The sequence below is a fragment of the Salvia hispanica genome, chromosome 1, assembly GCF_023119035.1.
Source record: "Salvia hispanica cultivar TCC Black 2014 chromosome 1, UniMelb_Shisp_WGS_1.0, whole genome shotgun sequence".
In the NCBI taxonomy this organism is placed as follows: Eukaryota; Viridiplantae; Streptophyta; class Magnoliopsida; order Lamiales; family Lamiaceae; genus Salvia; species Salvia hispanica.
The window spans coordinates 20,468,708-20,483,883 of record NC_062965.1 but is presented as its reverse complement, the minus strand read 5'-3'; the positions used below and the strand labels follow the sequence as shown (position 1 = coordinate 20,483,883).

Here is a 15,176-nt window from a genome sequence, read left to right as displayed (position 1 = left end):
TCCTCTCAGTCCAATATAAAACTAAAAATTTAAATGAGTCCCGCATTCCACTCACTTTCTCCCTTTACTTTTCTTTACAAAGTCAAATAATTTCTTAAAATTTGTGTCGAGTCAAAATGACTATTTAAATGGTGAACGAAAGGAGTATTTCTTGGATCAAAATATGATATTTGCCTCCTAATCATTAGGTATATTTTTTGGAATATGAGGGTATATAGTCTATTATAGTGGTACAAGGGATTAACTACTTTATTCCCTTTTTTTGTCTTTCATTTCCAAATTCTCTCTCTCCCTCCAAATATTTAAACCTTAACAACCTTTCTTCATCAAATTCTCATCTCCCATTTCCTCCTTCAACCACTTCCCCACAGCCGATCGCCACCGTCCGCCGCCGCTATTCTGATCACAATGGCTCCAATCGACCCCCACTCCTACACCGACTCCACCCACCCCCTCACCACCCACATCTCCCTCTCCTTCTACTTCGACTTCCCCTCCTCCACCATCTCCTCCTCCGCCCTCATCTCCCTCTCCACCCCCCACTCCGGCCCCCTCATCCTCGACACCCGCTCCCTCTCCATCTCCGCCGCCATCGACCCCGTCCACCGCCTCTCCCGATCCCCTTCTCCCTCTCCCCCTCCCCGGACCCCATCCTCGGCCAGTCCCTCACCCTCACCCTCTCCAACCAGTCCCACCTCCTGATCCTCTCCAAAACGGCGCCGTCCGCCTCCGCCCTGCAGTGGCTCCCGCCGCCGCAGACGTTTAACAAGTCCCACCCCTTCGTCTTCACCCAGTGCCAGGCCGTCCACGCGCGCTCCATCTTCCCCTGCCAGGACACGCCGGCCGCGCGGGTCAGGTTCGCCGCGAGGCTCAACGTCCCGCGGGAGCTCTCCGCGGTCATGGCGGCCAGGCGCGTGGGGCGGCGGGAGCCGGTTGAAGGAGAGTGCGGCGGCGCGTGTGATGACGCGCTGTGGTGTGCGGAGGGGAGGGTGGTGGAGGAGTTTGTGATGGAGCAGCCCGTGCCGCCCTATTTGTTCGCGTTTGCAGTTGGGGAGCTCGGGTTTCGGGAGGTTGGTCCGAGGACGAAGGTATGATAGAAATCCATACAGTTCCACTTTAATACCAATTGGTGATAAAAAAATTAAAAATACTGGCTCATGAGAGTTATATGGTTTCACTTTTACTATATTTTTCTCATTTTTGTCGGTCCATGAAATATTTTGAAACTTTTTAATAAAACTTTTTATTAATTAAACACGAGAATACTACTTCAACTCTCTTTTCTCTTTTCCAGTATCCCTTTACAAATATCGCATTAAAACTCGTGACGCACCAAACTCTATTTTTAGGGGGTGTTCGGTTAGCAAGATTGTATTTCAGGATTAAATATGCAGTGTGTTTGGTTCATGAAATTCAATCTCACAACTCAATCCTAGATTACATTTTTATACTATTTTATCTAGTAAACCGAACACCACCTTAAAGGACAAAAAGCGTATTATTTTTGTTTCCTATTAGAAACCCTTCAAGGTCAACATGATTGGTCCTTTTCTTTTGATGGTTGAGCCAATCCACTATTGAACTAACCTATATTTAAAGGCCAAATAGTATAAATATTGAGTAAAGGTTAATTTTAGTCCTAAATATATGACCAAATATAATTTTGGTCTAAAATATTCACTTTTTGGAAAACAGGTCTATAACAAATGAAATCCTTGTCTGAGTGGTCCTTTTTATACGGTTCCGTCAAAAAATTAACGGTCATGCCACTGTGCAATTAGCGTTGACCGTTAGTTTTTTGACGGAACCATCAAGAAAAGGACTAACTGGTCGGCATTTTCATTTGTTATGACCCGTTTTTCAAAAAGTGAATGTTTTGGACCAAATTCGTCATATATTTGGGTCAATCAGTTTCTTATTTCGTTCAAGAACTTATTTTTGAGGACTAGTGTTTTTTTTCTATCTCTACTATGACGTGGGATATTGTTATATATATTTTTGTTTCATTTGCCAACAAGGTGTACTCGGAGGATGTCCCCGCGGTGTTGGACGCCGCGGCTAGGGAATTCGCGAGGACGGAGGAGATGATTGAGGTCGGGGAGGCGTTGTTCGGGCCATATGAGTGGGAGAGGTTCGATTTGTTGGTGCTGCCCCCGAGTTTTCCCTATGGAGGAATGGAGAATCCGAGGCTAACGTTCTTGACCCCGACATTGATCAAGGGGGATGCCACGGGGGCGCAGGTCGTAGCGCACGAGCTTGCTCATAGCTGGACGGGCAATTTGATTACGAATAAGAGCAATGATCATGCCTGGTTGAATGAGGTAATATTGGCTCATTGGTTGGATTGTTGGATGATATATTTTTAATTTCCGTAATTTTGTTTTATTTCCCTTTGAGTTCTTCGAGTTACAAACTATTTAAAAATATTGAATGTTTTCTCTATCAGTTCGGTCATTCTTGTGGTATGTTTGCATCACTTCGGGTTTATGATTGAGCCCGTGTTTGCAGGGTTTCACAACCTATGCCGAGCGGCGAATAGTTGAGGTTGTGCAAGGAAAGGAAAGGGCCATACTCAACATTGGAATTGGTTGGAGAGAACTTATTGAGCAAATGGAGAGGTTTAAGAACCAAATGGAGTTCACAAAATTGAAAACCAACCAGCTAGGGGTGGATCCGGACGATATATCTTCTCGCGTACCCTATGAGAAGGGTTTCCAGTTTTTGTGGCGCATTGAGAGAGAGGTAAACGCGTATTTAATTTGTTGCAATTATTATGTCTGATTCGTAAAGTATGAAAGAGAATAAAGTACTCTGGATTATATGAGTTGTTTTTTTACTAAAAAGAAAAATGACTCGACTATACTGAGACAAAAAAGGAGTATTTTCTTTGAGATTTTGTGTTGGTTTGTAACTTATGAACAGATTGGGAGGCCTGCATTTGATGAGTTTCTTCTAAAGTACATTGCCAAGTTCAAGTTCCAGTCTATCGACACCGACATGTTTCTCGACTTCTTGAAAGCGAATATTCCCGGGATTGAAGATCAAATTGATCTAAAAGTATGGACTGAGGGAACTGGCATACCTCCAGATGCAATGGAGCCCGTTTCAGAAATTTATACGAAGATCGTGTTGTTGGCCAACGAGTTTAAGTCGGGTAGGATACCAAGTGAGGACGAAGTTGCGCAATGGGGAGGACAGGAATGGGAGCTTTACTTAGAAAATTTGCCTAAATCCGTCGAAGCTTCACAGGTACGGTTAAATGAAAAAGAACTCCTTAACGTACTTGTGTTATTATGAAATACTGATTGAAATATTGTCAGTGGAAAATTGAGTCATCTGACACAGGGATTGATAAACTATCTCATTTTGGTTAATCTTATAATATCGTATCTTACTATTATCTTGTCTGACGTATACTGATAGTCACTTTGTGTGTTTATCATGTTGGTCATATATATCACAGCTAGTAGCGCTGGACAAGCGCTACAGGCTGGCGGAATCAAGAGATTACGAGGTCAAGGTTGCGTTTCTTCAGCGGGCCGTTGTGTCTAGGTGCACTAGTTACTATAACGAGGTTGAGAAAACTCTGAAAGAAGTGGGACGGATGAAGTATCTCCGGCCGCTCTACACAGCACTGGTCCAGGGCGCGGGAAGGGACGGGGAGAAGATGTTTGCAAGGAGGATTTTCTCCGAGGCTTGCGCGGGCTATCACCCTATAGCTAAGGGTGTTGTTGAGGCCATATTTTCGCAGAATTTTTAAGTTGGCCTCTATGTCTATCTGTAGCTGAAGAATGTTTTCTATTCTGGGATTTGCTATGTCTGGCAACTGCCTTTTCTGCACATTGGTGTGTAATGTAATGTAATTTAATGTTCAAATTGTTGTATGTTTATGAAAAATCATTGTCTTACTCTTATGCGTTGGGTGTTTGGACCATTATTTCCAACGGATTGGAGGTAACTAAGGACTAATAAAACATATAAAAATGGAATTTAACACCAATTTACATAAGATTACACGTTAATTTAAGGGCTACTGGTCCCTAATTTTACAAACAATGATCAATTTTTGGATTTTTTTCGCGAATTAGAACTGTCATAACATGAACTTTGATCGTATTTGAGATTTTCATAGTTGACGTTTTAGGAAAATTGATTCATACGTAGCTCGTCGCATAATTAAGGAGGACTAATCGGATGGGAAAAACAACGATGGTGTTTTGAATATCTGCAAACGACGTCGTCGTTTCAGGCAATGTTTGCGACGTTTCAGGCAATGTTTGCGATGAAAGTGATGAAACCTCCGCCCAAATAAAATTAGGGTTCACGCCTAAAATTTTCTTATTCTTAGAGGATATTTCTATAAGTTCTTAGACGACATTTAGAGTCGAGTGCTTAGTGCCTGCATTTGTTAGTAATTTTTTGTTGAATTTCTTCCTTTTGTTCGAATAGATTCGATTCTATAAAGGTCATGTATTAATCCGTAAAGGTTACATAGAGTATGATTTAATTTCATGGACTCAGTATTTCCAACGGATTGGATTTTAATTCTTGAGAAGTTTCAAAATTCACCCATATTTTATGATAATAGTAGTGACTTTAGTAGTAGTATTCGTTAAAATCCATAATGTTTAGATAATTCTATATCTACTACTGATAGAAGTTCAAAAACATATAGTTGTAGTACTTCAATATTCTAAAATAATAATCTCACATTCTTGAGAGATGTCTTTCAAACTCATTCATCGAATATTATGAAGTTGGTAGTTTACAATTTGAAGGCACAATTATGTGTGTACCTCAAATGAAATACTAGTATAAAATTATAATAATGTAAAAGAAAATTAAACTCTGATTTGGAGTGGGTGACCTCATGTGCATCAACGAAACCATTGCCCACAATCTTCAACTAAACAAATACCTATAACAACTCCATTTCACTTAGGTCCATTTTATTCATTACATCAACACTAGATAATCTATATATACCTCATTATTTCATTCTTCCTACATCAACTAATCAAATCCAACACCATTCCATAGTACTACCAATCTTCATTGAAATCAAGATGTCTAAACTCTTTATTCTCTCCATACTATTGCTAGCCACCACTTTGGCCACTTCAACCCGAATCCTCACCGATGTCACCCCATTACCCGACCCGATACCCATCCCCGCCACGGAGGCAGAGGCGACACCTGCTGCAGTCGCCTCCGCCACCAATGCAGCGGTGACACCAATCCCCGACTCCGACGTGCCGCCACTAACCACCACCTCTCCCGCCGCTAACGATGTGGCGGCACCCGTCTTAGACGAACCGGCCCCGGTCATTGCACCCGTACCCGAAGTTGGGAACACTGACGCTCCACCGCTAACCACCGCCTCTCCCCCCACCAATGCTGCGGCGACACCTGTCTCCGACGAACCAGCCCCCATTGATGCACCGCCACTAACCACCCCCACCGCCAATCCCGCGGTGGCGCCGGTCCCTGATGAGCCGGCCCCCGTCGTTGCACCCGTACCCGAACACCCCAACTCCGGCACACCACCACTAACCACCCCCTCCGGCGGAGGAGTTGCCGGCGCCGGCGGAGTTTCTGGAGGTAGTCCGACGTTTTCCTTTTTCATGCACGACATCCTCGGCGGCTCGAACCCGTCCGGCAGGGCGGTGGCTGGGATCGTGGCCAACTCCGACGCCAACAACCTCCCGTTCTCGAAAAACAACAACCAATTCTTCCCAATCAACGGCGGCGTGCCGCTCAACACCGTCAACGGCGTGGTGAACAACAACAACCTCCCCTTCCTCGTCGGCCTCAACGGCTCCCCGTCAAACACCGTCGTCCAGAACAACGGCAACAACGTCGTCTCCGGCGGAGGCAGCCAGCCCTTCGTGACGGCGGGGCAGCTCCCGGCGGGGCTGACGCTGCAGCAGCTGACGTTCGGCTCCGTGACAGTGGTGGACAACGAGATCACGGCGGGGCACGAGCTGGGGTCGGCCGTGCTCGGGCGGGCGCAGGGGTTCTACCTGACGAGCTCCAGCGACGGCAGCAGCCACACGCTGGCGCTGACGGTGATGTTCCACGGCGGCGAGGTCTTCGACACGGTGAGCTTCTTCGGGGTGCACCGGACGGCGACGCCGATCTCTCACATTGCGGTTGTTGGTGGGACTGGGAAGTATGAGAATGCGAAGGGATTTGCTGCCATTGAAGCTCTGCCGCAGGTGGATCAGCACACCACTGATGGAGTTGAAACCATCACTCATTTCACTGTTTATCTCACTCCTTGAATCCTCTCTCCCTATCCATCTATATGTATCACACAAACACATACAAGATTCAGTTGTGATTCCGAGTGAATTTGGTGTAAATTAATCTGTAGTAAGAAGTGAAGTTTGTGTATTATTGTTGGAGTGATTTCCATTGTATTTATCCAATTTTATCATTTAAGCATTTCAGTTTTACTATTTATTTTCCATTATCAAATTAGGTGGAGGAACTGTACATAAGAAATGCTTAAACAAGTGGCTAGGTAATGGAACAAGTGGCTATTACAACCTAAATCCAAAGTGATGATTGTCTATATAACTTCCCGCTTTCTTAGGAGCTCACATATTTCTTACAAAGCTACTACTCTCTTCCTTTCACATATTCACATAGATTTTACCTTCATCATCCTCTCCTCCATCGGCCGAATCTCCATCACTGCCATCGTCCTCGTCCTCGTCCTCACCTTCATCAATCAAATCAGGAATATCATTCCTCTCCTCTACTCCATCGGCCGAATCTCCATCACCGTCTCCGCCCTCACCTTCATCGGACAAATCTGGAATACTGCCCCTCTCCTCTACCCCATCGGCTGAATCTCCATCACCGTCCTCGCCCTCACCTTCATCGGACAAATCTGGAATACTGCCCCTCTCCTCTACTCCATCAGCCGAATCTCCATCACCGTCCTCGCCCTCTCCTTCATCGGACAAATCTGGAATACTGCCCCTCTCATCTACTCCATCGGGCAAATCTCCATTACCATCCTTGTTACTACCCTCATGAAACCCCGCCATTAAGCTTTCCCGAGTCAAATACATAGAAAGCAAAATAAGAAGAAAAACAAATGAAAAAAAAACTTTAGAAGACCAAGCAATACTTGTCAGGAATATGATTACTGCAATCCAAAACACATGCTCAGAGGTCGCTGAGATTGACAGTGACTGTTTTGGCTTTGTAGACTCAGGGCTGGAAAAAAATAATGAAATGGGGTCTGTGGCTGGCCATTGCGTCTGTGGTTTTCCGTAACTGAAAATTCATAAACAAACATAGGGTATGAGCATGCATATTGCATAACTATTCCGAGAAAAATAAACCTACAAACGAAGCACACATTGGAGCAACACCTCCCTCATTCAACTTGTGAAATGAGATCCTCATTTTTAGACCAGAGAATATTGTGGATGTAATAAGAATTTGGAATTCCACAGTTAATTCTGGAAATATTATTAAGATGGAGAAATGAATTTGCAGTTACAGGACTAACCTTTGGAACTCGGAAGTCACCGGCTTCTCATCAAAAGTTGTAGAGGCAATAACATTAACAATGCCATCTTGACTCAGTAGCAATTGCTGGGCACAATTCAAAGCTGAAGGACTGCAATCCACTAATTCAATCTTTCTGTGTCTACGACCAGACACTGGCGGCCAGCAGATCTCTTTCAGTTTATAGCAGTGTTTCATGCTTAGGTAACTGAGCTTGGGGAAGCCCGTGGATCTTAAGTTCAAGAATACCAAATCACTGTCTTCAATTAGAAGAAAATCAAGTCTCGGAAAAATCACCTCTTGTGCATCCCACTTTGAACCCAGAAAAGCATAGGATCGTAATTTGAGTACTTGAAGAAATGGCAAGTTAGAGCCTATGACATCCATGTGGTTCCAAGGAAAACCCATTCCACTCAAATGTAGCTTTATCAATCCACGTGGCATCATTAATGAACTATGAGTTGTAGGGACACTATGGCCATGCTGAATCACAGGATTTATGATACAACATTTCAGAGTCTCCAAACTTTCAAGAGTTGAAATGCTGCGAAAGCAACTAAGAAGGTCATTATGGTCATCACGAGGTCTCAGCTCGATTTGAACTCTTAATTTCCTTACACTAGGAATTTTTCTGGAGAGTTCCAAGATAGTGCCAATATTAGCATTTACACCTACAAGTGTCAAAAGATTTTCCAAAGAAGCAATATGATGTGGGGCTAAAAGGCTCTTTCCCAAGATCTCAATGTGCTCTAACTCTTGCATATCCCATATTTGTATTGGCACGTATGAGGGGTCATCAAAACGTTTGATGTTGACGTGTGGATGGACAATCAAGACTCGAAGATTGAAAAGTTTGGATATGGTTGCAGGGAGTTGTCCATTGCAAGTTAGAGCAAGGTACTTTAGGTGGACTAGAGCCAAAATTTCTGATGGGAAAGTGTAGAAACGCAGGTTAAGAGCATCTAGTTCCCTAAGCAAACTGAAACCGACATCTACTGGGATTGGATATTGGTGGTAAGGACCCAAAAAAAGGACAGAGCGTATATAGTTCAGTTCCACAGATTTGCAAAATCCTTTGATGCCAAATAAAATATTATTTTCAAAACACAAGCAGCGATGGCCTTTTATATCTTCATCATCAACAAGCTTCTTTAAGACTTGATAAAACTTGTTCTTCGAAGCTTCTCCTCTACACACATGCCGCCATGTAGAATGAAGCCGACAGATTTTATACATGCGACAATAACTTGTTTTCTCATGCCAAAAGATGCTCTTTTTGTTGAATAAAACAAGATTCTTAGAAGTACAAAGCTCGTGCAAACATTCCCAAACAGATCCTTCCAAAGATTGCTTTTTGCTTGTGTGAAGAAACCAGCCCTCAGCTGTCAACATATTCATGATCTTGGATGGTGGGAAATCATAACCATGAGGAAAGACTCCCTTATACAGAAAAGGCATTTTAAGATATTGAGGTAAGTAGTCGTAACTTGGGAAAAATACCTCTGTTATTTCCTCGTATGCATCCTTGAAGACTGCATTTCTTTCTTCTGCAACCTCATCCCAGTAATTGGGGTCATCTTTTAGATGGGATTTTGATAAGATGTCAGCAACAGCGAGTATCATAAGAGGAAGACCTTCACATTTCTTGGCAATTTTGGTTGCGGCTTTGTCAAGTTGATGAGGGCAATCCGGTTCACCAAACACCTTCTCACATAGTAGCTTCTTACTCTCTACTTCACTCAAAAACCGCACCACTTTGAAAGTAGGACCAAATACGTCTGGGTGATTATAAAAACCATTCTCTGAGGTGATATTTATAATCCCGCTTCTATCTCGAGCAGTAACTAAGATTTGAACAAATCCATTTTCAATTGGTGGTAAGTTACTTATCAAGTAATCCAACACCTCTCTCTCCCACACATCGTCCAACACAACGAGGCATTTCTTGCCCTTCAGTCTCCTTTTGCCTACTTTTCCATCTCCATCAATGAGCTGAGCTAGAATGTGTTGTGAAACTTGACTAAGTCGAGGCTTTCTGCCTATTGTGACCCATGCACGACACTCGAACTGGCTCAAGATTTGTGGATCCTGATAGAGTTTCTTTGCAACAATGGTCTTCCCAACGCCAGCCATTCCAACAAGTACAAAAACATCCTTTCCAAAAAACTCACGCAGAAGATTCATCTTGACTTCTTCTAACTCATCCCATAATCCAATCATCTTTGACTTTGTTCCACTAAAACCAATCATTGAGGAACTAGCCTCGTTGTCTTCAGCCATATTTTCTAATTCGTAAATGTATTCCTCCTCCATATCCTTGAGTGACCGGATCAAGGAACCAACATCACCTTGTAGGCCCTGTAGATCAATAGCGAATACCAATACATCCTTTTCTTTATCCCCACTACTTTTAGATTGTGAAAGAATCTTCTCTGAGATGAGGGATTCCAACAAGTCTTCGAAGTCCCAAACTCTCTCTTTGATTCGTAGATCCAAATCATTCACCTTCTTCCGGCTTCTGCTCTTGCTTGTGCTGTCCAATCTTTCCAGAATTTCTTTCAACGGCTGCAACGCCTTGTATGCAACAACAATGATTTCTATAGAGTGGCCAACCAGGCTAATACGAGACGAATGGAGAATATGGTCAATTGTGTTCTGAAGGGAAATTAGTGCACCATAAGTAGTCATTCCTCTGATCCTAAAACCTTCGCAAACGAAACCCCACAGTAATGTTTAGTGCTTGAAAGCTGTAAATCAAAATACCAATTTTAGCTTAGGACAAGAGGAACTGAGGATTTATGCAATCTAAGAAACAAACAATGGTGAATATGGCCAATTTGATTTGATAATTGGTGGTGGAGAGTTTGTTGATCTGATCTTAAAACCTTAGCCAATGAATTCCCTTATGATTTTTGCTTGGAAATTGAAATCAAAATTGCAATTTTAGCTTAGGACAAGATGAACTCAACTGAGTCTGAGGTTTTATGCAATCTAAGAAACTAACAACGGTACTCTTTTTCAAATAACTATTGCGGAAACTAAATGTATATACAAGCAAATTGGGGAAAATTCAAATAAGCTTAAGATACAAACTCAAACTAAAATCATCAATTGCAAAGCAAACATTAAGTGTAAACGTAGAAATGTAGAACGGAGTTAGTGAAAAAGTGAAACTGAAAGAAAAATTAGTCATTTACCTCAAATAAAAGTTGAAACGATGGAAGAAATTTGGAGTAATTTGTGTTTGTGTTTCGCCTTTTTACCCAAAAATACAGTTTTTGTATATCTGCCTAAAGGTCAACCATACAAATACAATAAGGAAATCAGACTTTTGCGTTATTAATTTACGTAATTTCTTATTTTAATTAGCCCTACAACAGCCCAAAAGTTCAAAATTTTCACACATTAGCCACTTTCTCAAAGATGATTTATCAGATTTCTAATAACTAAGCTTATCTAATTGGCATGACTCATATCGGACAAATAATGTGATGTTCACTGGCAATGGATAATAGACAAATAATGATTTATTAGAATTCTTATATATAACTAACTTATTAGGTTAACTCCGTGGTCGTAGAAGGAGTCGACCCCCACACCAATACGACTCGTATTATAGGACAGAACTAGTAGTTCTCTCTCTTAATAATTGATTACATTATTCATTTATTTGAAACCATAGAAAAAACAAATTGATTTGTATTATTAATATGACAAATATCATAATTCTTGAGATATTAAAAATTAAATTAAACATATAAAAATTACTACTATATGGTTGACTAAACTATAGCATGTGATTTCTGCAAATATAGTAATATAGTTTTGTCTTGTGGTTTGAGAAAAAGGAATCTATCTAGAGCTTGATTGGTGTTGGATGCATAATCAAGTAGTCTTGGGATAATTATAAAATTTACTCTTTCAATTCTATAAAAATATATTATTTGGAGTTGACACAGATTTTAATATGTAATTTTTGGGATAATTATAAAATTTACTCTTTCAATTTTCTAAAAATATAATATTGATATAGATTTTAATATGTAATTAGTAAAGTAGAAATAAAGGGGCAATTATGTCGAGAAAAGATGAAATTATGTCAATTAACAATTAAATATGATGAAGTTGCCGGAGGATTCAAGAAGATTAAATTAAAGTTGTCATGCAACTTGTATTATTAAATTATTAGAATAGTCTAGGATTTAGTATTCCATAATAAGCTAGAAACTCCATCCATATAACAAACTTAGCTCTAGTGCCAAGAAATTCCAACCAGATATCATATAGGTATTAGGCTTCATGGTACTGCCTTAGCGATAACTACCAACTTTCAACTGTTAGTCCCATATATATTATAAATCGGCTCACAATAGACTTGTTTAAATTTTTTGATGCTATACTGCAATATCAAATTAAGTGTTTCAAAATTTAGTAATTGCAGTATTATGGGTTGTTTACATGAAATTAATAATTGTGACAATCTGATTTTTCTATCTTTTTTCATGTCATATAGGAAAACACAGGAAGATGACAATTTTATTTTACCACCGAGATAATATCTTATTTTATCTTTTCAAACTTTTACCGACCAACTTTTGGGTGGATAGACTTGTATTCCATTAATAATTAATAGGAGTGTATAAAAATAGAAATCATATATATATCATTAATTTCTTTTACTCATTTTTTTATACAGTATTAAAATCTGCATAAAATTAAAATGAAACTTAAATCATAAAGGGACTATGACACATTATTTATCAAATTTTCTATTTTTAACTAAATTAATCATCGTTAATATATTCATCTAACTATCTTTTAAGTTAAACTCAAATTATTTATTCTTATAATTAATATATTTAATTATCTTTTTTCTATTTAATTAAATTCTAAATAAACTATGACATTTTTCCATCTACAAGAAATAGAGAGTACAAACACATTAATAAGATTTAATCTATCCATTAGCAAATACTCTAAAAAAGTTTTGTGAACTAGTTTAGATAGATTAATACAATAGTATAAACCTAATCCACATATATAACTTTATAATGGAAAAATCAATGAAAAGTAAACTCTCATTTGAATACTATTCCACTAAAGAAAGCCAAGTCCACCATATATCCATCCATAATAATTAGCAATATATGTATACCAACTATTTAAAAAAATCACTACCATAAACAAAACAACATTAAGCATCATAAAAATACCATAATTAATCAAACAAGAATACGATTTTACATCATTTCTCCGAACATCAAATCCCTTATTAACATCGAACCATCAAATTCAATTGCGACAAATACGAGCCGTAGGCATTGTAACACAAATAGGCGCATACTTCTTTTTAGCCTCAATGCTTCCTCGCTTCGGCTCCTCGTCGGCCATCGCGACTTTCGCGACAGACGACGCTGCTGCGGCCACCACCGCCAGCACGAGGCCCCGCCTCGTGTTGGCGGTCTCCGCCGCCTTCGCCTCCGAGTCCATCGAGGCCCTCACCGCCAGAGAGCCGCGGCGGGTGGTGGCCGCGGCCGGCTTAGCCGCGACGGCGCTGCCCAAGAACGAGGCGGTCATGGTCATGGATGATGCCATTGCAAATTGATAGGGATTTGATTTGAGAATTGTGTGTTTGTGATAAGTTATTTGTGTTATATTTGAAAGATGTGTGATGGGGTTTCATGCAAATGTGATCCTTTATCCTATCCGGAAATGTGAGGTGGCTCCAATGGTTTTGTGCCACGTGTGATGGTGTATCTAAGTTGGATTAAATAATTGGTGATCCTCATTTCTTATGGTGAGGCTATCCAACTTTTAGTGAAAATGTCTCTACTCATTTTTTTTATATCATTGTATGGGTATAGATTTTATAAGACTAATTTATTTGTTGCTTACACTCCTTTTTCTACATTTTCATGAACTAATATAAAAAAAAGTTTTATTTATAAAACATAGATTGCCTATTCTATTTTTATTATATTCTCTCTTGATCCATTTATAACTTAGATACACCTTTTAGATATGGATATTGAGAAATAGTGTACATGTTGAGTGAGTTAATTGGCGAGGTAATAAAATAGCTAGATAAATAAAGAGATAATAAAGTTGGAGATGAATAAAATAAATAATTGAAGATGACGTAAAATAAAAGAGAGATTAGATGTGGTGAATTTTGCTGGCTCAACTATAATAAGATGATTCAAAAAATACTATCTCTGTCTCATAATAGATGTCACACTTTGTTTTTAGTTTGTCTAACAAAAGATGTCACATTTCTTATTTTGGAAAAAAGCTCTCTCTCATATTAATATAAATATACTATTTTCTCTCTCCACCTAACATACAAAATAATATTTCCTAAAATCTCGTGTTTTCGTAAGTATGTTGTCATCTATTATGGGATGAAGTGATTACTATTTAAAGGAGCATTTAAGGTAAGGATAATTATGTGAAATAATATACTACAATTGTCTATTACATTAAATATAGTATAAGAATATATCAATTCATTGAATATATAGTACTAGTATTAGATATACAGTTTCATATCATGTATATACACCTAAACAAGAATCAAAACTTGAAAAATAAAAAATAGCCAATCAAATGGATCCAGTTTTTTGCAAAACTACTCGTCAATTTGGGCCTAAAAAGAGCCAATTAAATGGATCCAGTTTTGCAAAACTACTCGTCAATTTGGGATTGTACCCAATGTAACAGACCAATAGGCCCACGCACATTTACAAATTTTTCTCGTAGCAATGTATCTCTATTTGCTTAGCTTCATTTAGCTTGCTAAATTACATTAAAACTTTTCTTAATTTTGATCACTCCGGAGCACGCGCAGCAAATGTTCGATAATAGCAAACCAAATTTGATGCAATAGACAATAGTATATTAATTCACATAATTATCCTTAAATTGAGGTGACAACCATATAGCACATTAACACTGATCATTAATTTATGTGAAATTAAGCCTAATACCAAGAAATCAGTGCAGTAGTTCTTGAATTCATATAGAAAATTCATACTACTTTGATTTACATGTATATCACTTTGTGCCACGAGTGATGGTATACCTTATAAGTTGGATTAAATTATTGGTGGTCCTCATTTGTATGGTGGGGCTTATTTGATTTTTGTTTTTTTATATTGTCTCTACTCAATTTTTGTCTGGATATATACACGTTTTTTAGAGGTTTATCTGTGTGGGGAAATTGTCACCACTCAATTTTTGTACATGTGTTTATAAAACAAGTCTTATTTATAAATGACAGATTCTCCATGATATTTTTATTAAGCAACAAATGTGTAGTAGGTTATTTGGAGTGAAAATGGAATGCATTAGATAAGTACTAAGAGATACTGAAGTGGGAGTTGACCGGAGAAAATTTAAAGTAAGAGAGAGAATAAAATAAATGTGATTAAAGGTATTGAATTTCGTCAGAGTTGACTCAACTGCAATGGAATGACTCTATTATAATTGGACCGATGGAAAATCTAATTTAAAGATAATTCTGTAAAATATTATAGTACTATTACAACCATATGCGGTTCGATTATCTAAATATGACCTAGGAAAAAACCAATAAAATAATGTGAATCTATTGTACGTCTCAAATAATAAAAAGTTTACAATGATCACGA

At 39.2% G+C, this 15,176-nt stretch overlaps 4 protein-coding genes across 5 annotated transcripts; 2 read left to right on the top strand and 2 right to left on the bottom strand.

The window, feature by feature from the left end:
• Nucleotides 1-285: 285 nt before the first annotated feature.
• LOC125219953 (leucine aminopeptidase-like) lies at nt 286-3,914 on the top strand. Its single transcript, XM_048122061.1, is given in 6 exon segments — nt 286-603; nt 606-1,088; nt 2,019-2,321; nt 2,509-2,742; nt 2,923-3,249; nt 3,464-3,914. Coding segments are annotated over 6 exon segments (1,839 nt in total). The 5' UTR covers nt 286-408; the 3' UTR covers nt 3,761-3,914.
• Nucleotides 3,915-5,001: 1,087 nt separating this feature from the next.
• LOC125205917 (dirigent protein 24-like) lies at nt 5,002-6,447 on the top strand. The gene has a single exon (XM_048105126.1). It carries the CDS (start codon nt 5,067-5,069, stop codon nt 6,282-6,284), a length of 1,218 nt encoding a protein of 405 aa, XP_047961083.1. The 5' UTR covers nt 5,002-5,066; the 3' UTR covers nt 6,285-6,447.
• Nucleotides 6,448-6,487: 40 nt separating this feature from the next.
• On the bottom strand, nt 6,488-10,770 carry LOC125205906 (putative late blight resistance protein homolog R1A-10). Of its 2 annotated transcripts, XM_048105113.1 has the most exons (3): nt 10,725-10,770; nt 7,529-10,274; nt 6,488-7,290 (listed from the first exon to the last, which is right to left on the bottom strand). In XM_048105113.1, exons 2-3 carry the CDS (start codon nt 10,213-10,215, stop codon nt 6,639-6,641), a joined length of 3,339 nt encoding a protein of 1,112 aa, XP_047961070.1. In that variant the 5' UTR covers nt 10,216-10,274; nt 10,725-10,770; the 3' UTR covers nt 6,488-6,638. The 2 variants fall into 2 exon arrangements, with proteins under 2 accessions (XP_047961070.1, XP_047961060.1); XM_048105103.1 differs by lacking the exon at nt 10,725-10,770 and having other exon boundaries at nt 7,529-10,338.
• Nucleotides 10,771-12,721: 1,951 nt separating this feature from the next.
• LOC125213659 (photosystem II 5 kDa protein, chloroplastic-like) lies at nt 12,722-13,168 on the bottom strand. Its single transcript, XM_048114321.1, has one exon. The coding sequence runs from the start codon at nt 13,120-13,122 to the stop codon at nt 12,820-12,822; it is 303 nt and encodes a 100-aa protein (XP_047970278.1). The 5' UTR covers nt 13,123-13,168; the 3' UTR covers nt 12,722-12,819.
• Nucleotides 13,169-15,176: the final 2,008 nt, after the last annotated feature.